Source organism: Osmia bicornis, chromosome 9 (genome assembly GCF_907164935.1).
Source record: "Osmia bicornis bicornis chromosome 9, iOsmBic2.1, whole genome shotgun sequence".
Lineage (NCBI taxonomy): Eukaryota > Metazoa > Arthropoda > Insecta > Hymenoptera > Megachilidae > Osmia > Osmia bicornis.
Genome location: NC_060224.1, coordinates 2,835,744 through 2,862,201, shown reverse-complemented (window position 1 = coordinate 2,862,201; position 26,458 = coordinate 2,835,744). Strand labels below are relative to the sequence as shown.

The window sequence follows — 26,458 nt, the reverse complement described above, 5'->3', positions numbered from 1 at the left end:
AAGAATGTAGCCAAGCAGTGCGCTTCAAAATGAATAAGAATTAATCTGTGATTATCTTAATCGTCGCGCGTTCATCGAAGGCCCACAAATGATGTAACGAAATGCCGCGTTAATTGAACGATACCAGAAACTCGGTACTTCGATGGTAAGCAATTTACAGCGGCTGAAAAATTTTAAATTTTTTTTAGTAAAATTGAAAACACAATGAAATTAGTATTTAGCGATATATGAAACAGTTCCGTAAGCTACTGGATAATATTGCTATACTTAACTTCACAACAGTCGTCAAATTACGCTTATCGTTAACCGACAGGATTCAATAACTAACGATTGCATCTGTGATTTGCATTTGTATCAACAATTTCATTAGTCGAGTTGAACTACAATTTAAATTGTCATCGTAGATGTTACAGGAAAGCAGGAAGCCAGTAGGAACAGAAATGATTCGAGCGTTCATGTTCTCCTTATACTTCAAAAAGCGTTTACTTTGTTCTTGCTTCGATCAACGTTGTAGATTGAATACGATTCAAAGCCGTCTTTAAAAACAGTCCGGGAATATGTTACCATTCAACCTGAAACGAAATGGTTTTTCAAATATTGATTCTAACTCTGACTTGATTGTTCTGAGTAATTGTTAAAACTTCTTTATCTGTAAGATTATAACGCTTATGCAAACGATATTTCACATAAGTCAACCGATAAGTGGCTACCAACGAATTACATTGAAAACTTGTTCACTTTGTTTCGCGTTGCCTCTGTAAATGCCGCCCGTTTTTCTAGCCCTCTCTTCGTCGCTTCTTACTATACCATATACCACTTGAAAGCGCGTGGAACGCGCAGTGTGCTGTTGCTCTCAAGGGAAGAAACAACTGACGGTTCGTTCGTTCCTACGTTTTGTTTTATTTCAAAATCATTTGCGTTTTGCACAGCGTCCAATATACTGTAGCACGTGTTCGCAGCGTCAAGAGTTATTGAATAATCCGTTCGCTGAAAATCTGCGTTCTATTATTAAAAGAAAAACGCTACCTGAAATAGCATTGCGTAAATATTTCAACAGTGTCTATAAGGTAACGATACCTGAAAAGTGTAACTTCTGGTGACGCGTTAAATTGAATTTCATGGTTATTCCACTGATTCATTGGTAAAATCTAAATTTCCTCAAATGTGATCATTCTCTTTGCGCACCTACCGTCGCGGTGACGATTGTGTAATTGCTGGTGATCGATCGGGAGCGGTGTTTATTTCTAAAAACTCGTGCGTCAAAGAAATGCACAAGAAATGTGGTACGCGATCGTTTCACCGAGTAGCGCATAAACGTAGCTGAAAGTTCAAAAGTGAACGGCAAGTGAGACAATATTTTTTTTGTGCACGAATATTTTTCTCTTACCCTGAAGAGAGAATTGGGATTAATTGTAATGCAATTAATCCTGGGATGCTGTAATCACGTGGAATATCGGTGCAATCGTGGTAAAACCGTGACTTCGCACGTGACGCATCATCCGACGATAGTTTTTCAACTCTTAACACCTTGTCTCCGTTTCCCGGTCTCTATGCTAAATGCATAGCGATTCTTCATCGAAACGGTTACACAAATAGAGAAAAAGTGGAACATTCTACTTTCACGTTCGACGAAGGTATGCACTTTTAGAGCGTGTATTATACGTTAAGAATTAGGTTAATTCTTCGATTTACATCGATTCATCGTCGACCAGGATCTTGCATATCTTCCTTTATTTAAAATTGACAAAATAACTGCACCTGCAAAATGTAAACGTTTCACTTGAATGTAATTCCATGAAAGATACTCGTGCATCTTACCTGTTTTGTTGCCTTGATCATTTAACAGGTATGATAAAAACTAACGTGATAATCATCGGATAATTCCGTGCGCAATTATGGTGATCTTTGTATTCAGTGAAATGTAAAACATATCTCAGAAAGAAAAAAAAAATTTATATAAAAGTAATATGAATAATTAATTAATTTTCTTTTTTGTTTTAGAAGATTTTCATTTTCTTTTTCTTTTTGCATTTGAAATTTATCATAGGAATTGTTCAAATTATTATTTAAGTGCTTCTCGCATGTCATGTTATTGTAGTAATGAGCGTGTATGCATATCTGGTAATTATACAAATTTCTTACCGCATTACGAATGAGGTTTCACAAAAATGCATGCCGTGTCAATGGTACGTGAATTCCTGCTAAAGTAATCATCTTTCTTGACTAGTAATTGTTGGATCTTCAGAAAAAGCTCAACCAGTGTTTCCTGTAAGAACATCGACAACCGTTTTCACAGAAACCTGATACCTGTGCATTCTTGTAAATTGAGATGTTTTAAAAAAAAAGTATTAAAAAAGAGTTTAGTAAGAAATTACTAAATTGTGAACGCTTTTACTTTGAATAAACACAAATTCGAATTACCTGTGGATGGCGGCCATCTTGGTTGCGAACTTAAAACGAAAAACTTAAATAATAATCAAATAGCTTGATTGATACATTACCAGTTCAACAAACGATAGGTGTCAAGTTTGAATTACGGTGGAATAATCAATCGTTTCATTTTTTACCTCTTTTTAAAAATAGAACTCGTTGTTTGCATTTAATCTTTACATTTCAACTTCACCCACGCTCAAAGACCGCCATACTTGTTGAATGAAAAACAGTGCCATCTACACTGTTTTTCAAATGTTAGGCAGAAATTCAAATTTTAAACATAACGGAATTTCTACCTTCATTGAACGGAATATAAATAAAATTAGTGATCACATTAATTATCTGATTGAAAAATCAGATAATCTACATTAATGATATGTATAAATTATTTAATCGTCGATTATATTGAATCAGCAAGGTACAATTGCAAGTGTATTTATCATTTGCCTAGTTTATCTAAGATAACAGATAAAAGCAGTAAATGGTGGGGAGTACTAAAATTGATAATTATGATCTTGATTTCAGAATTGATATTTCGCTGCGCGATAGAAGTGCGAAGTGATAATAATTGAAAGAAAGATACGTGTGCAGAATTTCGAAAAGGTTCGGCGGATTTCTGTCGCGAGGAAAGATAGAAAGAAGCGAAGGAAGATGTTTCAATGGCCATTGATTGTTGTATTAGTGGTTTCGATGTTTGGTAAGGTGGAAGTCCATGAATATTTATTATCGGAGATAAAATAAACGTGCACTTAAACGTGATTAAATACTTAGATAAACCTATTGTCTGATTTTTCAACAAGAAAACCAACTGTGGATTCATGGAAAAGTATACAAAGTGAATTTCCAAAGCGACTGTTTTTAAAATTATTTTCGTCGATACGTTTTATTTTTACGTTCAGAAAAATTATTTTAAAAATAATTTTAATAATTATTAATACTGACAGATGGCAGAGTATGTCCTGTGGTGCAAAAAGGACACGACAATGGCGATAACCATGATGTTACCAAAGGAAATAACGCCACCGTTGATTTAAATAACAATGTTAATAACACGATCGTATCCTCGAAGAACACGGTGGAGGATAAAAAGGGTGAATTTTTTAATGCTTTGATCCTTTGGGTTCGCCTCAACTCCCCGTTCGTACTTCAAGGGCATAGAGAGTCAATATTCTTTGCGCGTATCGATCAGTATGATTACCGTGGGAATGCATCGAATGTTTCGTCATTTTTTTAAATATACAGGAAGTCTAAATGGAACCGGAAGCTTGATGCCTTTGAAGAGCTCGACAAAAGAGCAGGGCCGGCCCTGAGATTTCGGGGGTCCGAGGCGGGCCCCTTCACATATATGACATAAAAAAAGAAACTGAAATAAAATTTATAAAATTAACATTAAAGCTTGTATAACTAATTTAGATTTGCATTCTTAGACGCAAAATCGTCAATTAAGGATTTACCGGTCTTACGGGAGCCCTTGGGGGGCCCTGCAAAAGAGTCACCGCCCAATGCGAAGAAAACTATCGAGGATGGAAAACATGATTGTAATACAACAAAGGAAGTAACAGATATGATTTATTGCAATGTTACTCCACCAGACGACGATGCAATTATTGAACAAAACTCAAACACAACAGGTATGCGGCTAAGAACGTTGATAAATCAAAGATAATACCCTGCACGAAGATTAAATCATGTTTATTTTTTAAAGAGTCCCCAAGTACCACAATTGCTGCAAACAATAAGACTGAAGCGAGCACCGAATCTCGGGTAACGAAAGTTACTTCTCAAGAGAGCAATGAAAAAGAAAATGGGAAGAAAACCCTGGAAACTGTTGTGCCATTAAATCATTCAGAAACCACAGATAAAATATCTTACGACGTTGTATCCACGGAACCAAATCATCCTATTCCTACCAATGAATCGGGTAAAGAAATATTTTTGGTTTGGTAATTTATATAAGAATGTGGTTAATTTAAAATAACATATATACGTTTGGTGCTACAGAAGTTTCAGGTACCACTTCAAAGCAGGATACCAATACAAGTGAAGCCCCGGTTAGTTCAGTAGCACCTCTACAGACAGATAGCACAGCTATAGATACACAATCCAAAGATGTTATTGGAGCTGTGAAGTCGAGTGATACGGATAATAATAAACCTATGCCCTCAGGACTCATAGCGCTAGTTACCGCCATAAGTTTCGCTGTAGCAATCGCGACTGTATACATTGGCATGATCATCTGGAGACGATATATTGAGTCAGTATAAAATTCAATGATAAATTTATTATTTCACGCAGACGGTTGCTTTTATTAAATAATTTCTTTTAGATATCGATACGGTCACCGGGAGTTACTCGTGAACGAACTAGAATTTGATACTAATGATTTGCGTCATTTTGAAGTAAGTACGTTAGAGGTCACTTAAATTATAACATGTCGTTTAATATTAATTTATACTGTTATAGCTGTGATTCTAAAAGAGTCATAACCCGCGTAGGAAGAAGAAGTAATTGATCCACGGCCGGTCAAGGTTTATATAAGCTATAACTATTAAAGATTCATTGATCTGTGATACTAAGGACATGCATCGCGTCTGACAGTCAACAAACCAAATCTATTTGGATAATGTTATACATTTCTTGTAATGTAATTGTTTTATATGCATTATGTATACACCCGGTCTTTTCAAGCTATCGGTCGTTTTTCCCCTCCTCCTGTAGAAATTAATATAGCATTAATGTGCTGTTATTTATATTTTTTCATAATTATAATGCGCAGATCGTTGAATAAATTACTAGTACTATTACTATAAGTATTAATTTAACATTACAGAAAGCAATATGGGTGCTAGAATGACGTTAGTAAATCCATATTTCTTATTGTTTTATAGTATTCAGAATTGTTGAAAATGTGTATGATGTTTGTTTTTCATTTTTTTTTTCTGCCTTTGTATTACCTACATATAAAACATATGTAAATATCACTAGTTAAATAAATCGATGGATTATTTTTTTATTCAAACTGTTTTTATTTTAGTATGTAAATAAGTCTAATTAAGATAAAATAATAAAGTACACTTTTCCAAGGAATTATATTAATTATTCATAAAAATTATGCATATAAAAAGTAATATCGATTACATACATTTCGTATATCACAACATACTCGGTTATTGATGAAAATCATTTTCGCAACGATATATTTATTCATATCTTTGTTAAATCACATTTTAAAAAATAGTTATAAGTAACAAACATGTATTTTGCATCCTGCTTTATATATTATTCTCTTTATGGTTTTCAACATTTATCTACATTAATATTTTTTGTATATTTTTGTTTCCTATGAAATATCTACAATGCTGGTGGCAGAAATATTTGTTCTTGGTTATTAATGACACTGTATCTGGCAAGTATACAATTACAGTTTTATAATGCTCATCACCCATTAATCTTTCTTTTTTGTAACTACAAGAGGTCCCACATTATCGTTTGTTTGTTCATTATGACGTCCATGAGAGCCATCACAGTATGGCCACTGAAAAGAACAACATTTTTATTCATGATTAATTATTACAATACTTAAATGTATCACTTTATTATTATTTCCACTGTATATAAATACAGCTAATATTCACAGGACCATATGGTTGCATAACACGTGTCTGATGATCTTATTCTTGGATACAGTTAATGTAGGTCAGTTAAAAGATCAATTTAAAATCATAATGTTAGGTATATTAAAAATAAGAAATTATTGAACTTACATTTTCAGATTTCCAACAACGACAAAATACAGCTTTTTCAGTTATATCTTCTACATCAATAGAGTCTACCACCTTATTTACATCTTTTTTAATACAATGATTTACACGTCCGCATCCCTGAAAATATGATTTGCACATTTATTTAATGCATCTTTCAAAAATTTATTCAAAATTAATAGCTATGTTAAATTTGTGAAAGGAAGGCAATAATCATCGGATAAGAATTTGAATCAACAACGTTATGTAATGAACGGAGAAAAAAAAGTAAAAATCTATCGTAATATCCTATCTTAGCGGCCTTGATGATTTTGTAACAGGTACATGGAATACTTACTCCTCTAGCTAAAGGACAAAATGCTTTATAGGACATATAACCGATGCCAGCTAACATCGCAGTCGGTGGAACCAAAGCGAACCAGTCTCGTACTAAATAAAAACACAGAATTATTGTAATCTCATAGTATGCATAACATTCCTCCGTAGAAAGCGGTACTGTATCAATTTGCAGTGTCATGCTTTAAACTTTATCTTTAAAAATTATTTAACATAACTGTCGTCAGCTATTGAATATATTACAAGTAAAATGTTTAATTTATTTCTTACTTCCAAGTCGAAACCATCCTCCTATAGAATCCGGAATAGGTAATCCAGCTAAATAATTAGGAATGGACACTTTAACGAGATGTGAGACTGGCTCCATGTTCGCAGTTACTACTGATCTAGTCAAGCAGGGAACTAAAGTGTTTCGAACGAAAACCACTTTGAATTTTATATATTCCAAGAATCGATTAGCATTTCCAAATCGTGGGAGAAAGTTTGAAATTAACACACACAGGTATGTACATTTACATGGTCACGTGTAAGATAAGAAATATGATAAATATTATTATTTGTTGTAGTTATTACTGATTAGAAAATGATTATAACTTTAAATGAAAAACTATCAATTACATACTGTTCTATACCAAAGTTTTTTAACACAATATTATTTCTTATTACACATAAAATATCCATTTCTTTTATTAATTTTTAGTTTTTAATATTAAAAAAGTATACTTATCTATGATGCATTCTAAACACTATATACAAAAATTTTAAATGCATATATCGTTTCTAATCGTTAAAATATTGTTATATAATTTTTATTATAGAAATATTAATAACTGCATAATTTTTTACAGTATTGCTATGCATTTTTTAATTTGTATATTTCCAATTGCATTGTTGCCGGCAGATTTGGACTAGCGTAGTAGTAAAGGTGAAGGACCGGTGGGGTCCGAGCGATGTCTTGTAAGTGGCGCCATCCAGTCGCGAGGCGTTCGCCGGGCAGGGAGGAGGTGGCTGCGTCGTCCGCAAGGATACGTCGTCGGTTACCGCGACGCCGCCGCGGTTCGCGCAGGCACAGGTACGAAGTGCGCGCGTTTTCGAGGCGGTATCACGAAAAGCGCAGGAGTGGCGTTTCTACGTATCGTTCAGATATCGCTGCTACACACCGTGGTTAACGTGCAGTGAATAATTCGAGGTTCGTGGCATCGACGTAAAGAGAAGACCACGAAAGCAGAAGAAGAAGAAGAAGAAGAGGAAGGCGAAGGAAAAAAAAAGAGGGAAAAGGAAGGGAGATAGAGCAGTTGTATCGCGCGGTGCAGTGCGAAAAGTGTTCGCGAAAGGGGCCCCTTGCTTCCACTCGGTTGTGTGGGTGTGCATGCGTGTGCCAGGCAGGCACGTAGAACGTTGACTAGTGACACACGGTGTTCGAAAACGGAGAGAGAAAGACGAATAAACACGGGTTAGCCGGATGATAATCCTAGTGAACGGTGTGCGGGTTTCGTAAAAGGTGCGTCAAATGACAGTGAGGTGATCAATGTGCTTGAAACATGGCTGAGGAGCTGGTGGTCACCCTGAACCGCGGCGACTCATCCGGATTTGGGTTCTCGCTCCTCGGTACCGCGGGTTTACCGCACGTCATCTACGACATCGTCGAGAATTCGCCGGCAGCGACGAGCGGCAAGGTGAGTACAGCTTCGATCGTATTTTTCTTTTATAATATACGTCACGCTTGCAAGTATCGCTTGGTACCAGAAGTTCGAGGACGGTCAAAGGTAGCGTTAGAAAGAGCAACTCTGTATATATACATGTATATTTATGTTATCGTATACGATACGTGGTTCGTTGAGAATCCTGCGAATGCACGAGCCTCAAAATAACGCCCGGTGTATATCGACCCGTGTTATTATCGCGAGCACCCTCTGTCGCCCCCGTCTGTTTCTTGACCTCTGATTACTTTTTATTCTCACACTTTCCGAGTTGTGCTAGTGCTTCTTCTGTATATGTATATGTACACCACTCGTTTTTAACGTCGACGGTACAGGGATGCTGATTGGCTGGGTGGGATCGGTTTAACGGCCACATTCCAGCCTGTCGGTCGGTCCCTCTGTTCGTCTGCTCTCTCCTTTCCTTTTTTCTCTATCTCTGTCTTTTTCTCTTTCCTGTTTCCTGGGGAACGTACCCCTTCTCGACGATCATACGAGGTGGAAAATTTGAATCGAGGAGACAGTACTTTCGTACATTCATACAACTTTACGGTTACGCTTGTTTACGTATCGTTGCCATCTGCGAATCCTATACTACACTAGTATCATTATTCTTGTTTATAAACTAGTAGTGTTCTTCACCTTTGTATTTTATTGTTGGATTAACGAACGTTCGATACGTCGATTTCGAGCGATTGAAATTCTTTTTCTTGTTTTACGCAAGCGCGTTGTAACGCGATTGCCAATTTTTCTTTTCGCGGTACCTCGTAATCTTCCAAATTGAACCCTCTCTCCCCTCTACCGGCGGTTTTAGCGCAGAATAGATCGATTGCTTTGTAGGAACTGGTTTTTGATACTGGTCGTGAAAATGATGAGAATTTCAAATAGCGGATGAGAGATAGATTATATTAACCATCGTATGGACCAGTATGAACGGTTGAAGAAAACACTTAAAGGTTATTAACTGTTACGTCTTTTACCGATCATCGAATAATTTATTCAAAGTGTTGTTTATAATATCTAGATTAATTATCTGTTAGATGTATTTGTAGGTTATCTTTCTCGGGTACGCATAGGTTTCCTTATGTTTGGAACGTGCCAGAGCCAACTAATCAAAGCGAGTGTGTTAAAAACTACTCACCGCGCATGCGCATAACTTTTTGTGTCCTGCATAACTGTCATTCGCGAGAAGAATGCGCGCAACAAAGGAGCGGCCAGTTATTACGCGTGATTGCAATGTGTCATTGTATGCATCATCCCTTTTTCTCCCCTTAACTTTCCACCTTTTCAAGATTTTATTATGCTAATTGATTAACTCGAATAATTAACAACACTCGTTTCAAGTTCTTGCTAGTAAGTTTATCCTTCTTCTTATGCCGGATGAAATAGGTTAGGTCACTTACTCGAGTTTATTTTACGAACATACATTTTTGCTTTTACACGAGAGTATGAATTACATTGTAGCTCACGATATATTACCACGGCATTAACAAGATAAAGCTAGATCCGTGATTATAGTTTTGCATAATTAACAGTCGCATGTAACCCGTTCGGTATATTCTTCGCCTGTATTTTCAAGACACGTTATCGCTCGGTTCAATTTATTCTGTTTAATCTTACCACTAAGGACGAAAATTCGGTGTAAGTACTACGTTATTTCCTTTTAATTAATATGGCAGCATCGTGGTTCTTGAAAGCAGGTTAGGTCACTGTATCGGTAGCCACTCAAGATTCATTGTTCGACTGGTACAAAGAACGCGTAATACATTTTGTATTGTTCCCAACGGGCTGCATGGAGTGAGATTGGATTTCTAAAATTGTTTTTTCTATTTTCCACAAAATTGCTGAAATCGGTGTCAAAACGACATACAGCAGTTTAAATGATTTAAATGTTTTATTTAGAAGATTATTAAGACAAATTATATTCAGTTTTAATTATTTTTCATTCAACATTAGATTTTTATTTTATTCTGACTCACGTGGTCAATTTGAAATCACTCGAACCTCGATCGATTTCGATCGATTTGCGCGCGCAATTTGAATGTTGCATTAAAATAATCATACACCCAATCGAAAAGGATCAAGCCAAATACGGTCTGATTCAAGTGTACTCTCGTTTGCGGTGTCTCCTTTGCTCTTTTTCTCTTTCCGTCACGACGATTTCTCGATTAGCCCGTTTTAATAATTGGCCGACGGGAAAAGGTTATGCAATAGCGTTGCGTGATAACGAACAGAAGAACTTGCAGTTTCTTGCCGGTTTAAGCACGCGAACCCAGCAATTAGTTGAACCGCGCGTCGTCGAATTTCTTCAATTTATCGATCGATTGCACCTCCTTGATAACCATAAGACGAATGCACCCCTTCGTTGCGATAATTAAAGCCCTCGGGCGTGGGTGCGCTCTCGTAATCTCCGTGATCTTCGTGACTAACGCTCGAAAAAGAAGAAGACAAGTTGAAGATGACTGATGGGATTGCAAAACGAGTATTTTGGGTCGTATAGCATGGCGATAATTAAAAATTTCACTTTCATGAGTAAATACATTTCTTTTTTCCCCATAGCTTCTATAAGTAATATTCTATCTTTGTATCTGGGTCAGAACGACCCTCCAATGTATACCACCCGGTATGTACAAACCGGAATCATTTCTATCACACTACTCGTATAGTGTACTTATTTACAATAGGGAGCAATAAAGTGGGTCAAGGGTTAAATTCAATTTTTTTTCTTATATATATTAGATACAGTCGTTGCGCCAGACGAGCTGCGAAATCGAATCTGAGACGGCTTGCCATTTATCCGTTGTTTCTGCAATACCAGACTGATGTTGCATCAATGCTATCTTACACGATGCGGTTCCTATCTGACGTATTAATTTCCGCGGAATTTCCACCTAGTAATACGATCTAAATCGATCGGGATCGAAAGTAGAGCGTTAAGCGTAACATTTTATAACGGGTCGTTCTTAAAATAGCTGCTGCATTTCTAAAATAAATATCAAAAACCAAAAGCGTATACCTGGAAACACGGTTAACGGGCTTTCCAACGGTTCGTTTGCCTATTTGGAAGAAAAGAAAGGCCGACTTTTCCCGGTTTACGTCCAAGGGCGTTTCCTGTATTCTCTCGCGAATCGAAGGCGCGAGCACATGCGAGAATGCGACAGAAGGAGAATTCGCCGGGTGCGTTCTTAATGGGTTCTCGTAACTTGCATTTCATTAGCACGGATAGCCGGCGTGCCACCGGCTCGTTTCACTTCCATTTCTCTACGCTTCTTTCCCTTCGTGACCAACTTCCCTCCCGTAGCCGTTTCCCGAATCCGCGTTTCCTCTTGTCCGCTCGTCGAGAAAGGGGTCAATGGCCAGCGAGCCAGAGATATTCTTATTTCGCTAAAAGGGCCGCGGTCAAAAGCCGACTTTCCAAACGTTACACGGATGAAAGTCACTGAATCATTGTGCGAACTCGGTTACAACTCACTTTTAAGTTATGTAATTCGTGAAGATTAATTGAGGAGGTTTCTTTTTTTTTTGTGAAATTTAAGTAGAGTTACTTTTCCTGATTATATCATTTTTATATTATAACATACGACCATTGTAGATATTAATTCAAGACGCATCTGGTGCGTCGTTGGTTTCGTTAGATAAACAGTATAAGACGCACCAGGTGCGGCATCCGCCTTGAATTGGTTAAATTAATCCGAATCAACTTTCATCAGCCTCTTCAATGGCACTTAAGATTGTAATTTGTCACTTTTAATGGTTTAAGTGGTTTACTTTGTACAGAGTGATAAAACGGTTGGCTCTCTATAAAAATAACGAAAATGGTGGCTGTGAGCTTCTTTGTGTTCACCTCGGTAAAGATTTGCAAAGTTGTTGGCGAAGTAAGTGCTTTGCGGGCTAAAAATAACACGTTTATCCACGAAGAGAAAGAGAGAGAGAGAGAGAGAGAGGAACAGTAAAGCATGTAGGTAATGGCCCATTTTGCGTGCAGTTACTTGTTTAACGATTTAGGTGTAGCACCGTGAGCCCAGAATTCCAACGTTCTACTATTAAAAAGTAAGATCGTAACGTTACGTTTCTGATAAATTATAAATTTCTGAATCAAAGTGAAAAGAAAAATAAGTAAAGAAAGAATAAAAATTGAGTTGTTAAATGGAACGCTTAGGGTGCGCGTGTACCCAGGTTATAAAACCGTGAATATTTAGGTTATTAACACGAGGTTTTAATGAGAAATTCAAGTAATAGCAGTAACTCGGGCCATTTAAACGCCACGTTAAGGAATTCTACTTACCGGGGTCAAATAACGCGTTGAGAAAGCACGCTTAATGTCTCTACCATTTCCCGCAAACGAGTATTTTCTCGTTCTAATAAATTTTCCTCGAGACACGAGGGAAGCGGCGAAGAAAATAGTCGAGGAAACGATAGGTCGTGGATTGAAATCCTCGAAAGCGTGCTGTTTCGTCGGTTCACCCGTTGCTTCTGCACTCTTTGTGTAAACTGCTTTTTCGCCCCGAAGGCACGGAACGATCTCGAGGAACGGTCGAAAGGGGTTGTTTATACGACAGAAAGAGAGGAAACAAAACATAGCTGTTCTGTTTCTTACCCTCTCGTTCCTCCACCTTTCTCGTTGCCGGTTTGGCACGAGACCGGAGTGAATAACAAGCAAACGACATTTGAAAAACGCAACGGGACGCGTTTGCTCTGCATTCTGAGCGTGACGAGCGTAACAGACCTCGAAACGCACAGTATGTCTCAAAGTAGATCTACGCGATACGATCTATAAATTCTGTGTAATAAAATACGTCGAAAAGGTCCTTTACTGCTTTTCAATCCGAGTCTCCGTTTCCGAGTTACGAGAGGTTGAATAATACCCGGCACCCCGGAAGTGGAGGATTCAGGATTGAATATTTCCTATTTTCCGGGCAGAAATTGTAATCAAAGATAGAATATCTGTCTTTGTACCAAAGGAAATCGAAAAGTCCTTTATTATTTTACTATCTGATGCTTCCTTTTCAAGATAAGAGCGTTTGAATATTGAATCCTCAACTTCCGGGGTGGCCTATTTAAACCTTACCAAGCGAGCAACAAGGGATTATTTACAGTGGAGTTTGTTGCATCATCAGGAAGATTTAGAATGACCATGATGACATAAGCTGTTTACTTGGTTGCACAAAGTTTATGCAGAGCACCCCGGAAGTCGGGTGTCCCATCTTTAATTTCTCCTATCTCGGAAACGGAGCTTCGGATTGTGAAACGGTAAAGGACTTTTCGATTTATTTCCCTGCAATGTTCTCATGCTGTACATCTATTTTGAGAGACTCTGTATACAGCTTGCTCAAGTGAAATAAATATCGTCTTATCTACGGCAGCGTGAATAGGAACGGCATTCGATACGATAGCAACGTTCGCGGCATTTTTCCGATTTCGTTTCACCGTGAAACCGTTAAATCTTGGGTTCCTTAACCTGTTACGAGGCACGGTTCTTTTTTAAGGAAAGCGTTTGTAAATAAATAAAAGGTCTTTGATTCGGTGAATGTAATTTCTTATCGAAGCTGGCTACCGTTTTATTTTTCAAGAATTTATGGCCTTAAATTAAAATTAGCGAGTTACTACCTCGGTAAAAATGGACCCAGGAATTATTAAGCATTTCAGATATTTTCTTTTAACGAACTGGAAATCCTGAAATAGAAAAATATAGAACGCACCTGCAGTATTTCAATTTTGATCCCGTAGATTTACGAGGAAATATCCTAAGTTTGCTATCGGAAAAACATTTTCCAGCGATGCCACACTTTCTGCTCATATAGCGGGAATAAAGTGTGCCGTGCCTTCCTTATTAACTCTTAACTGTTGAAATAGGGCCTCGATATACTTTCTGTTCCCCTATCACCTTCGATACCGTTCATAAATTACTCGATACCTACTCTGCCTTTTATTCAGCAACACCTGTGATCTCAAGATAATATCGTATATAAAATTCTTCCGATTTATACGTAAACAAGGTGATTAGATGTTCGATAAGATCGATAGAGTACGCGATAGAGTATTGTTAACAGATAATATTAATTTTGTCGAGGGTCGGTGTTTCCTTAGGACAAAAGCTCTTAGCTTACCACGGGAAAATGGGCGCGCCAGGTTCTTGCAGGTACAGTGAGAGGCAAAAGTGAGTAGGCACTATTCAAAATAGAATACCACGGTTAAAATTGGAGTAAATAATTTCAGGTTTTTTGAGAAGCTATAAAAATTAATTTGAAAAATGACCATTCACTGTTTTTTTCACGACTTCAACAAATTGTAATTTTTTAAAACGATGAAAATACATATTTTAATGATTTTTATAGCTTCTCAAAAAATTTCAAGTTGTTTAGTCCAATTTTAACCGAGGTATTCCATTTTGAACAGTGTCTACTCACTTTTGCCTCTCTGTATATCGCGCGAATGTTATTCAGGGTTGTATTTTTCGAGTAAATACCCGGGGTGCTTAGCTTGCCGGAGGGAAAATGGGAAAGCACAAGTTCGCGTCGATGTTTATGCTATGAAAGTTCGAAGATACTTTCTTAGTGAAAAACAACACCGTCGACTGTACTTAAGGAGCAAGTCTGATGGATGTTTAACAGTGTCTTTCGAGCCTGAAATTGTTGGATTAAATTATCGAGAAGGCAAAGAGTCTGATGGAATTAATACCGGTAGAAAAGCGCGTGTTTCTTTTTTCCATCAATGTCTGGCATGATTTTATGACACAAAAGTATCGCGAAAAAGTATGTGTAATATATCAAATTAAAGCTGAAAGTTTGAAGAAAATGTCTAGTTGTTTGTGGTTTATAGTTACGAAACCACGGTCCCGATATCGTTGAATGATGTGTTTGCCGACGCCAATGAACCAACAGCTATTATACCGCGTGTTATACAAACGTTTAGCGAAACAGTACGTCTAATAAGTGTGTTTACAATGCTCCACGTTATCGTGCGCGGAATCATGTAGGGTATTATAATTTCGAGAATAACAATTCAGCCAGGAAGAATGCTTCTGTTGAAACAAATTTAAGAACGCGCCATTGAATTATCGTTCGTACTGATTGGAGCTATTGTTTCAAACGGATTTCGATGTTAATCAATGTTAATGAATGAAAATCGAAGCAAACACGGGATAAAAAGGCTTAAATTGAATTAGACGATATTTCATTTTATTACAACAGAGAAATTGGAACAATGCGAAGGATACGATGGGCTACATATTATAGAGGTGGAAGGTTTAATTAAATTCTATGATAGATGTGAATATTTTGAATAATTTCAGGAATTTTCTCTAGTAATAGCACTTGGAAACAGAATATGTAATAATTTTAAATATTCTACTGAGTGCGATAGAAAATTATTATTATTATTAATTCATTTTCACAAGATCATTGAATTTATTGATCTATTTATTTATTCAGAATAAACGAGACAAATTATGATATACAATGGCTTAAACTCTGTTTAACGTACACCCAATTATGTTTGAATTTATCCACGTTTCCTGGAACAATTCAAGATGTTAATAGCCTGTTTTGATAATTGAATAGCATTTGATTGCACAGCAATTTCCAAGTTATCGTGGCCGGAGAATTTGTTCGAAATTTCAATTAAATTTAAATTTAAATGAATAATTCCGTACATGCAATTAGATACACCTACTTACATGTTACGAAATACCTCAAGTTACGTAAAGGAATGCTTATCAAACGAGTCGGATAATCGTAAGAGAAAAGATAGGATAAGCGGATCGTTTATGAGACAATCGTAAGAGAATCTGAAAAATGCCTCCGATCCTCGATGATTCAACGAAAAGAAAGAAACCTGCCCGTCGGCGTGGGTTGGAAAAACGATTGACCTGACAGCCACATAAATTCGAATCTTCAGCCCTTCTTTTCGCGTTAGCTCGATGGCTGCTTTACGAGAGTTGAATCGATTCCAATTTGGGTCGGAATATAACGCCATTTACGGACTTCGCGACAACCTTTTCTCTTGCCCTAAAAAAATCGCCCGAGGATCGTAGAAAAAGCAGAATGTTTCCATTTACGGTGAAATCACAAATGTATTCATACCTTCCTCAATTAACTTCATTTCATTCGTACAACCGTTGCAGAAAGTAATGAAATTTCAGTTTAACCATCGAGCAAATATTTATTTTTCATTTTCATACGAGACAACTTATTTTCATTAATTGGAAAGTATTTGATTTATTCAGCTGAATAAACTCTACCCACGATGAAAAATTAAATTACAATCAACCTTCTATCGTGAGATTAACCCTATTCTGCATGATTATCAAAATTAATTAAATATTGTTGAATATTCGCGAGGAAATACGGTTCTCTGCAACGGTCTATTGATTTACGTTCACATAAATCGCTTCCTGTTGAATTATTCCATGCCTAAGGATTTCAGAAATGCTTCCACCGAAAGTATTGCCGCCTCCTCATCGTTGCACTTTGATCTCGGTCGCTTTATTTTCTTATCCAAAGTAGAGCATCGATTCCGACTATCCAAGCCGATTTATACTTCTATCCGTAGAAGGGTCTGGCAGATGGAGGGTACTTTGCCACCTGAGGAACATCGTACGATGATAACCGGTCTCCTCGGCGTCGTCTGGCGTCTTAGCAACCTCGAGCCTTCTCGATTCTCATCGATAAGAATCGATTGCTCCGAGGGGTGCAAGCTAATCTTAGTTACCTCAACTACGAACCAATACCCTTGGAACTTCGAAGAAACTAAAACTTTCTGCTCAAGTTTTTCGTTAAACAATTTTCAGAGTTTTTACAAGAAACGATCCCGAATCGGGAAATTCACAAAGTTTCATAATTTTTTTAATTTTCCGATTCGGGAGCATTCCTTGTTAGCCTGAAAGGTTTGAAGATAATTAAGGCTTGGTTTCTATTTGAATTTTCAAATCGCTTATAGGAGAGGGTGAGGAAGCTAAACCATTATGTTGTATTAGCGTAACGCGTTGGCGGGAAATGGGTTAAGGACATTAAGGTGAACCTTCCTCGCAAAGGGTGGGGGCGGACGAAACGAATTTGATCGTACCCTATGGCGATGTTCAAAGAGAGTGATTAGGCTGTTTTTCGCACCTTTAAAAATTCGTAGGACAGTCGCGTTCTTGGCATGATAAGAAATTAGGATTTTCAGAAGTTCAAAATTGCTATTGAATCTAATGCAATTAAGATTATTAGCCTCCTTTTGAAAATTTCCGGGACATTTGTAAGGTTAATTTCATTTGAAAAGAGAAATAGAAAAAAAAGATCCGTGAAGGGGATGATGAGGTTCATTCGAAGCGTAGAGGAAATGACAATCATGAAGTAACGTTTTAACGAGGTTTACTCGGTGTTGCCAGTTGGAGAATCAGGATAATACGAGTGCACTCGCGAAGTTATACGGTTCTTTCGCTAAATTTAGTCGGGCCTCGAAAGGGAGGCGAAAAACGAGCAGAAGGAAAATGCCTCGTCGCGTAAAAGCGAGAGTACCGGATTCTTTTCGCACGATGGCACGCTTTTTGTTACGAATTTAGTAAGTTCGGTCCTCGAGAGGCTCGGTGAACGAAAAATTTTCCGGGTCGACAGGGTCTCTCGCGAAGAAACGACGCTTGAAAATACCGTTTCTTCTTCCTCTCGACGGTTCTTTTTCTCGTTTCAACTAACGCGAGATCATTCGCGAAGAGTGCACGAATTAGCAAGAAAATCCTCAAACACGGATGATCATTTCTAATTCACCTTATTCTAAGTTAAACAAATGTCCTAATCTCTAACGATAACATCAAATTTCCTCTATTCGAGATCGTGTAAGATTATCGAGGTAAATATATCTGAAATGTACGTCGTACATCGGAAAAATTAGGTTCACGGAAGTGGAACGAATTGCAGTCCGTGCATTATGGCATACACGTGCATACACATGCATCACGGTGCACGTGTGCGCAGGCTGTATATGAATATGCATACACTTATGCAGGAGGTGCACGGTGCTGAGCGAATTCGTGCTCATTAGTTTCAACCAGCTGCTACCACGGTCGGCTGTTGCCACGTAGGCTACAATGAAATTAAATCGTACAGGAAAAAAAGCGAAATTTCGATTGGTCCAGTTTTATCAATAGAAATGCCGTTAAATTTTCTCGTCCAGGTCCAGTTTGACCAATTTTCCTTAAGTTATGCACATAATAAATTACTTTCGTTTTTTGTTTATATAGGTTATTTGAATTTTTAATTGTTTATTAATTGAAATCCGCTTCCCCTTCCGTGTATTTTCTTCCGAACAGGGGCGCATTATTGTTACGACGGCCCTGTCCTCGCTTCTTAATTCGTGGATCAAGTTATTCTCCTTCTACGACAACTCTGAGCCCTGTTTCGTTTCCCGTTCAAGTAATCCAACAGCTGACGTAGCTGGTGAACGCGATCGTTCTTAGCCCCAAGGAAAATATTGAGCTTCCCGAGATCGTTAGGTGGTTCTCCGCAGATAGCAGGATTAGGACAAGTGGTCCAGACAGGTCCGTCGCTCCAGAGTAGATCGAATCCACCGATTCTCGTCTCCAGGCCGGTGAAACGACCCTCGAAGTCGAGTATGTTCAACGTGTCGTCGAGCAGATCAAACTTCAGCCGATAATCTTCGCTGTCCGTGCCGGTCAGAGCCGGTGAAGCGTTCACCTCGAGCAACCAAGGAGTTAAAGCTTCGTCGAGCAATATATCGTAGCCGTACAATTCGAATGAATTCTTTCCTTGCATTATTACCGGCTGCACTGCTAATAAACTGGCCATTATCACGCCTATTGATTTTTTACAGAAATAATTAAATCTTTGTAAAACCTCTGGGTAAAAAGAAAGAAAACTAACCAGCAATTTGTTGAAATAATATCTCAACATCAGCCACCCCATGGCGAGCTGTTAAATATTCTCTAACTTTGATCAAGGCCCATTTGCAACCCTTCTTCAACTCCTCCTTCTTATCATCCCCCTGAATCTTTAACTGTATCGCCATGTTGGTTAAATGCACCCTGCTGTCGTCGATGTTCTCCAGGTCGAATAATTCGCCGGATAAACGAGCGAAACCCTCCCTGGCCAGCCATACTTTCAAAGGATGAAACGAGGTGACCAGGGTGTAAATACGCAAGTCGAATTTCCTCCCTGGAACCGACGGTGTTAACGTGTTTACAAACTTTCCGGGGACGTTTGTCGCCGAATAAAGGGCACGGAATGCTCTTGAAGAGGAGTATCTACAGCCGTGTAAGACCATTGAAGAAAGTGGCTCTGAATGGTACCGACGGTTCAAGCTTTTTCGACACTGTCTCACAAAAAGATTCACGGATTTCAACCCTCGCCGTGTTCGCCACCCCTTCGAAAGGTATATCGAGGCATCCTCGACAACGACCGCCATTCTTCGCTTGTGATAAGCGGCTGAAAGCAGCTACTATCGCCAAGTAAAGCACACGAACCTGCCAAGAGGTAAGGATTCTCCACGTACTTCTGAACGATGAAAGTTTCCACCGTCGGCTGTTCCCGACCAGTCTCGATCAGCTGCGGACCGTATTCTTTGCTTCGCCATTCGGCTAGATCCTTCAGCTTCCTGAACAGGAAGATACCTGTTAGAAATATCCTTTGTTCTAAGTTTGCTACGGTTTTTAACGGGGTAGGTTTATTAGGGTCAGAGCCGGCCCTGGGCCTAGGTAGACTAGGTGTCCGCCTAGGGTCCCCCAAGGTCCAGGGATCCCATAAGATGATTTTGCCTCTGAGAATGCAAGAAGAGTAATGTTCACTTGAATATCAATCAGTTATAAAAGCTAATGTTAATTTTATAAATGGGCCATTTTTGAGAGCTAGCCTCGGACCCCTGAAATCTCAGGGCCGATCCTGATTAGGGTTAACGTTGGGAAAGTGGAAGCTAATTAATGTTGAGCTAATGGTTCCAAAAGTAATCGTACCTCTTCCCTGTGATCTCCCAGCCGGTTTCACGATCCACGTGGCACCGGGTTGCTTGTGATACTCCTCGGTAAAAAGCCTGTAATCATTAGGCAGCTCAAAAGTAAGGGGCATGCAATCACAAAGTTCAGCCTCCTGCATTTTATTCGCCTTCAGCAACGATTTCTTGTATCTCTTCAGGTTTCTGTTCAGATAGTTTTTCCGTGTCAGCTCGTAATGGTTACGAAAGTGGGGTATCTTTTGATGAAAGGCCAGCTTTAAATCCAAGGCTGGTCGCACGTCGTTGATCTCGCACCACCAGAGGTACCAGCTCGGATCCTCGGGATCCGTCACCTTGAACGAGGAATTTCGCGTGGGTGATATAATCGTGGGACACATAAACGCGAGTCCGGAAGACGTATAGCATCTTCCTGAGTTGGTTACGAGAGGAAACAGATGTTAGATCAAAGAAACTGTTTGTGTCAATAAATCGCTTCCTGCTTTTGAAACGTTGTCGTTGTATCTGGTGCAATCAGAACGTGCTCTCATTTATGGTTAACTCGTTCGAATATTATTGTAATAAAAATAATATTTGTCTTATTCTAGAAAATATTTCCATCGTTCGTTTGAAATTTATTAAGATCGAAAGGTGAATGGGTGACATTCCATTTACCTGGAGCCATCCTCTGGCCAACATCACCTTAACCTGCGTCGAGGGGAAGTCGCAACGGAATTTGATGACATTTTCGTCCCCGTTCTGCCTCCTTTTCGCGTTTGAATTTCTTTTTTCTCGTTGAATGGATGACGCACACTCCTCTACCTCGCCATCACAACCAGATACCGTGTTCTTGGACATTCCTTGGAGATTGCTCGATGAAGCGGGAATTCCTTTGATTCGACTTGAATAGTCGAAGAAAATTGCTGGCATTCATGCGGATTAAAATATTTCCAGATGTATTGGACAGATTGATTTTCTTGCGAAACTTCAGATCATTCTATGGTATTTTCGGTTATCTTTTGTTCGAACAGGACAATGGTAGAAATTGGTCAATTAACTGGTTCATCTTCGAGGGTTGTTTCGTAACAGTAATCACAGTTTACTTCTCCTAAGTATCTTAAAAATCTCAGGTTTTTTCGTTCTTTCAAACGTTCTATTTCGTATCAGAGAAGTGATCCGATTAATGGAACACTTTCAGACATCGTATTATTCGTTTTACAGTCACAATACTTTCGAAATTAATCCGTCAATTGGCACGCCGCGTCGCCCATGGGACTCGCGTTTCTTCCTTCGCTATACAACGGAAGAGAAAAGAAGCTTACGTTGTTTCATACCGTTTCATCCTCACTTTACCATTCCATTACCAACCTGATGCAATATCCCTGGTAATATTCCATTTCTGAGAGAGAGAAAAATGCCAAACATTTCCTGAGATATTTATATACTACAGGAATTGCAAGAGGTATTTGATATCTGTTATTTTAATCTATAATCAAGGGATAATTAATTTTTCAGTTAACGAACGATGGTATTAGAAAATTTATTAATAAATCCTTCATTCTAAAAATATTAATAAACTTCTGGTAAATGAATTCAAGTTTAGTTTAGTGCATCCAGGAAGTCAGTGACCCCAAGTCAAACCTAACACGAGGGTATTCACATATTTTTTTTTTCCACTCCTGTCGCCTTTTCCGCCGTTTCTCACGGCACACCCTGTACATATTTACCGGACGACTAGTTCTTCCCGGTTCGAGCGTGAATAAATTTCAAGGCATGTCGTGTAGCCGGCATTAGCCGCGTTTGTTCAGTGAGCAAAAGAAACGTTCCAGCTACCTGCCCGGTAGAATCATGCGGAACAAAGTTTCCTGCTGAAAGACACACAGAATTTAAGGGAAGGAGTGAAAGAGTCGCCTTTTTTTCGTTTCATTTAAATTAACGATATTATTATTTATCTTCATTCGGACGCTTTGAAAGCATAAATAGAATACATTACTATTAGTTAGCAGCAAAATCATCCCCTAACTATGCACCCTCTATTAAACCTCCAGCAGCCTAATCAGTGTTGCAACTCGTTAGAAATCCATTTGAACCCGAAAGTGAACAGCAGGCTGGTTAAAAGCCAATGAAAGGCTGCGTTTCGCTTCGGTTGTTGTTGCTCGCGATAATTGATACGGCCACGTGTCAATGTTGGACGTTTTGTACACGCGATGCAGGTCGGCATATCATTCTCGTCACGCAGGGGCCACCGACCGAACACTGTTCGCGTAATGCACGCGTGTGTCACTTGTCGACAGATCGACGTTCCAGTCACGCTGTTCACAGTTAAAGGGTTAATTTTTTGTTTTTTATTTCCTTTATACAGGCAGGGCCGAGTCTGAGGTTTCGGGGGTTCGAGGCGAAGATTAATCAACATGATTACATAAAGGTTTCATCAGTATTCTTAGCAGAAATTGATTGCAATAAATCAATCGCATAAGGAAGTATCTGTTGTTAGTTTCAACGAACACCAGTCATTTTCTATTAAGAATATCGATGAAGCATTTATGGAGTCATTTTCAGTATACTTGAAGCTTTAAATCGATGCATCATAAGTGCTACTTTGAAATACTTTTCTCTCATGAAATCGTGTCAGACTGTTAATGAATATCATCATCAGATTTTGAGGAAATATTTCCAAAGGTTTCATGCAATCTTTCGAATAAGATAATAAGATTAGATAGAAATTGATGAATCATTCGGATACGAATGATACGACAATTGTGACACAAAACTTCCATCATTTCATACATCATGCAACTTTACAGTAAATAATAGAGTACACCTATCTCGAGTACTCTAGTATTAAACCTATTTCACAGTAATTCCACCGTGACCACTTGGTACTCCAATACGAGCTAAGCTTTAATCGCGAGGATACGCGAAGAGGTGTCTGGAGAGAGCGCGTTGACAGAGGAACCGTGACAGAGGCAATCGTCACGTCACGGTACAGAAAGCCACGTGGGTGGAAAATAATAGCTATTTATATCAGCGTTATCGTCCACCGCTCGTTTCCGCCTGACGTTCCTATCTCTGTTTCGCTACTTGGCGAACGTATACCCTCCCGTTCGATGCTCTTCTCTGTCCGTCCTCAGATAAGGCTTATCTGATTTCTTGGAAGATGCACGAGCACGCTCGATGATGCAGTGTCAATGTCAATAGGATGACACGCGATACTGGTTCAGAGACCAGCTGGATGATGAGACCCACCTGTGTAACCATGGAGGTTACATAAGGGTGCCAGAGGGTTACGATAAAAATGATGATTAATCTTCGTCTCGATCATCAACGTTACGTGACTCTACGAGCGAAACGAATCAAGAATTCCGAACATCATCGCCACTCAGGATGATTCAGAGTTGATTCGTCATCGAGCCAGTTACATAGCCTGTTCGTCTTCTAACGCGTTTGCACGTGAAATGAATTCTGTGCAGAGTTCGAGCTGGATCGAATTTACATTATTTCTTGCCACCGTCGAATTTCCATATTTTCTTGCCGATCCCTCTCGATATATATATGTATAATATCGATTTCATCCCCATCCGAGCAAAGTGCTCGGCTAGACGGTCGTGGTTCGCTTTGAACACCAAACGACAGACGGTGTTCTCTGTCTCTGTTGGCTTCATAAAAATGGATCACGTCGAGACTCGTAATAAGAGAAGAGGGCAAACAGACTGTTATTCTCGTTGGCTTTTTCCTACCATTTTAAACGTTCCTCGTCTTCGAATCGGAGAATCTCGAAGACCGATATCGAGTGGCTTTCAGCGACGATTCGTCTGCTTTCTCGAATAATAGTTTCAATTCGCGGGTATTTTTGAAGAATTCAACGTTTTAGCTGCCTTTCGTTTAGAAAGAATGCAATTTTCACAAGCTCGGATGTTTGTTTCTCGAGATGAATTTTGATTAACATGATTCTCCGGTAATGACCGAAATAAATGTATTTGCTGCTGAAAATGGGTCACCTTGTAAATGGTTGACGTCGAGGAGATACGAGACGCGGTGGTTCGATTTAAATTTTCAGGGTCCTCGACTGAAAATGAAAGTGAATATATCGGTTTGAAACCTTGGAGCACCGCTTCGTGACGCGTTTTCCAGTGCCTTGCATTTATTTTTACTTACTCCTCTTGAGGCTCGATCGTTCCTCCGAGGCTCGTCAATTTATCCGATCCAATTAAAGCGGTTTTTATATAGAAACTTTCATTCAAATTAAGCACGTACGTCGATGAATCATCGGGACGTGGATAATACGAAGAAGAAAAAATAAGCATCGAAAGATCAGACGGTATCGAATCATCGTATACGATTACAAGGTAAATCAATGAATCGCCATTGAGAAAACAATGGACGCGTTGAAATTTCATTAAACCTTCGGTGGCGCGTTCATAATCTCGTTACAATGAGACATAATTGACCCATGCGATTCGCAACAGTCGGCTCTGATGCAACAGTTATAAATAGTTGCGATCGAAAGGAAGCACATTTTTCGTACGTAACAGACAATCGACACCGTAAACGTACCGATTGTTTTGCGTAACAAGTGCCGTTAGGTTAATCGCCATTGACGAACCATTTCCGACCATTGAATAACCATATCTCCCACTGTTGGTTGCCTCCTCAAGGTCATCCATCATCGTGGAGTCCCCTCGGTGTTTCAGCTCCGAATTTAAATGACGATCAACGAGCGCCGGCGGATCAAACGAAATGGTTAACATCTGGTTACCCAATGTCTGTTTCAAGTGTGCAAGCTGTTTTCACACTGGCTTCTGTGAATAAACACGCGGCAATGAATGTTTTGTGAAATTAGATTCGATTCTACGACGTGTTCTTAGTGATGGTAATAGACATACGAAGTTGCATTATTCTTCCTTTTATCAAAGTAAACCTAGATTAATTATTATAGGCTCTAATTGCCCGAGGTGTGATCTATCATAGGCTATAATGATCACACCGTTTCCAAAAAATTAAAAAATTGACCAAAAAATTAGAAAAAGGAAGGGAAGAAAAATAGAAATGAAACTACTTTTCTATCCTCCCCCTCTATAACAGTGTGTCTTGTCCACCGATCACAAGAAGTCTCGTAGGATGAAACAGATCGACCGATCCCCTAGTTTTACACGAGCCTAATTAGTAGACGTGACCGAAAGTGCGACCGATCAGATTGCGTTATTCTCATAGGACTTCTCGCGATTTATCCTAGGATTTTCTATATTTTCCTATCATCATGAGATCGCGAAAAACACCTTCGAGAATCTAGACTCACGATTTTCTCTATCGATGCAAACTAAGCTCCTCATTACTGGACATTGGTTTTCTAATCCTATTAGTAGTAGTACAGGGTGCGTGCAACTCGTCGGTTGGACACGAGCCCGAGGAAAGTCAATGTCACGGCAGACAAAAATACAACGACGTCTGGCAAGCAACACACGCTGTCTGAATTCTAATCCATGACCGAGATTCTCGATCAGTCGCATTTCGCGTACCATCGCGTAGTTGATGTTCCTGGTGGTGTTTGCACGGTGCAGGCCGGGTCGCATAGCAAACGACGTGCCATTCGCAAATGCCCAATTTCACGTATTGTCTGTGGTGTTGCTGCCGGCCCCTAGATCGATACTTGTCCGGACACGGGGACAGGTTCGATTACGTCGAGTACACACCCTTGTACCAGGTGAAAACACACTTTTTTGTCGAATGGGCGCTGTCGTCTGGTGAACGTCTGGTAATTAGTCTGTGTCATAGTTGAAAGGAATATTTTTTGTATCCTTTTTATTTATCAGAGTTGCATAAAGGATCGCGAAATCGATAGAGGGATTTGTTGTTCCTGCCTTGATCGTTGTTGTTCTTGGTCGTTTTATTTCTGGCTCTGTGTACGTTTCTCCTTTTTCATTAGTTATTTCTGTGTACGTATGATGTTGTTGGCAACAGTACAAATTCAATTAAGCTGTCGTGAAGTATATTGTTGGACTTGAGGTTTGTTTTCTTTGTTATTTGCGTTGGACGAGGATGATGGTAATACGCTTCAACTAACGTCTAATAAAAGAAACGAAATTTCATTTCAATTCAACGAGTACTTGGCTCCTCGTATAAAGGCTAATTTCTCGTAATTATTCGGCATCGACGTGTACCGCAGAGAAGCTGAAAGCAAAACGTTTCAGACGCAGCACGCGCATCTACTCTGTGGCTATTGCATCCTGATTTCGTACATCGATCAGTGCCATAGGAAACAAGAAGGTCGACTTTGCTGACAAGCCTTCCCTCGTAAATCAATTTCAGGACAGC

General features: G+C 39.0%; 3 protein-coding genes across 6 annotated transcripts in view; 2 read left to right on the top strand and 1 right to left on the bottom strand.

Moving 5' to 3' along the window:
* The first annotated feature begins 55 nt into the window (after positions 1-55).
* LOC114872123 (uncharacterized protein DDB_G0285917-like) lies at positions 56-5,446 on the top strand. 3 transcript variants are annotated; one of them, XM_029178948.2, is made up of 8 exons: positions 56-145; positions 2,959-3,130; positions 3,378-3,524; positions 3,861-4,064; positions 4,139-4,354; positions 4,435-4,687; positions 4,760-4,832; positions 4,897-5,446. In XM_029178948.2, exons 2-8 carry the CDS (start codon positions 3,085-3,087, stop codon positions 4,900-4,902), a joined length of 945 nt encoding a protein of 314 aa, XP_029034781.2. In that variant the 5' UTR covers positions 56-145; positions 2,959-3,084; the 3' UTR covers positions 4,903-5,446. The 3 variants fall into 3 exon arrangements, with proteins under 3 accessions (XP_029034781.2, XP_029034779.2, XP_029034778.2); XM_029178946.2 differs by lacking the exon at positions 56-145 and adding an exon at positions 863-1,067; XM_029178945.2 differs by lacking the exon at positions 56-145 and adding an exon at positions 863-1,634.
* Positions 5,447-5,508: 62 nt separating this feature from the next.
* On the bottom strand, positions 5,509-6,924 carry LOC114872127 (CDGSH iron-sulfur domain-containing protein 2 homolog). The gene is made up of 4 exons (XM_029178962.2): positions 6,801-6,924; positions 6,532-6,623; positions 6,198-6,314; positions 5,509-5,968 (listed from the first exon to the last, which is right to left on the bottom strand). The coding sequence occupies exons 1-4, from the start codon at positions 6,895-6,897 to the stop codon at positions 5,879-5,881; spliced, it is 396 nt and encodes a 131-aa protein (XP_029034795.1). The 5' UTR covers positions 6,898-6,924; the 3' UTR covers positions 5,509-5,878.
* A 528-nt stretch (positions 6,925-7,452) lies between these two features.
* Positions 7,453-26,458, top strand: part of LOC114872113 (PH and SEC7 domain-containing protein) — a 34,564-nt gene continuing 15,558 nt past the window's right edge. Inside the window, exon 1 of one of the 2 annotated variants that reach the window (XM_029178921.2) lies at positions 7,453-8,206. In XM_029178921.2, coding sequence (XP_029034754.2) covers positions 8,072-8,206 — 135 coding nt within the window. In that variant the 5' untranslated portion in view covers positions 7,453-8,071. Of the gene's footprint in view, positions 8,207-25,640; positions 25,899-26,458 lie in introns of those variants that run through there. The other variant, XM_029178920.2, reaches the window with a different exon arrangement.

Excerpts from the sequence above, each read along its gene's own strand:
- LOC114872127 (XM_029178962.2), bottom strand. The coding sequence starts at position 6,897 with ATGGAGCCAGTCTCACATCTCGTTAAAGTGTCCATTCCTAATTATTTA. Across the intron at positions 6,315-6,531 it reads TTTGTCCTTTAGCTAGAGGA|GGATGCGGACGTGTAAATCA; the intron begins GTAAGTATTCCA and ends TCATATTTTCAG. Across the intron at positions 5,969-6,197 it reads GTTGTTGGAAATCTGAAAAT|TGGCCATACTGTGATGGCTC; the intron begins GTAAGTTCAATA and ends TGTTCTTTTCAG.
- LOC114872123 (XM_029178948.2), top strand. The coding sequence starts at position 3,085 with ATGTTTCAATGGCCATTGATTGTTGTATTAGTGGTTTCGATGTTTG. Across the intron at positions 4,065-4,138 it reads ACAAAACTCAAACACAACAG|AGTCCCCAAGTACCACAATT; the intron begins GTATGCGGCTAA and ends TATTTTTTAAAG. Across the intron at positions 4,355-4,434 it reads TATTCCTACCAATGAATCGG|AAGTTTCAGGTACCACTTCA; the intron begins GTAAAGAAATAT and ends TTGGTGCTACAG.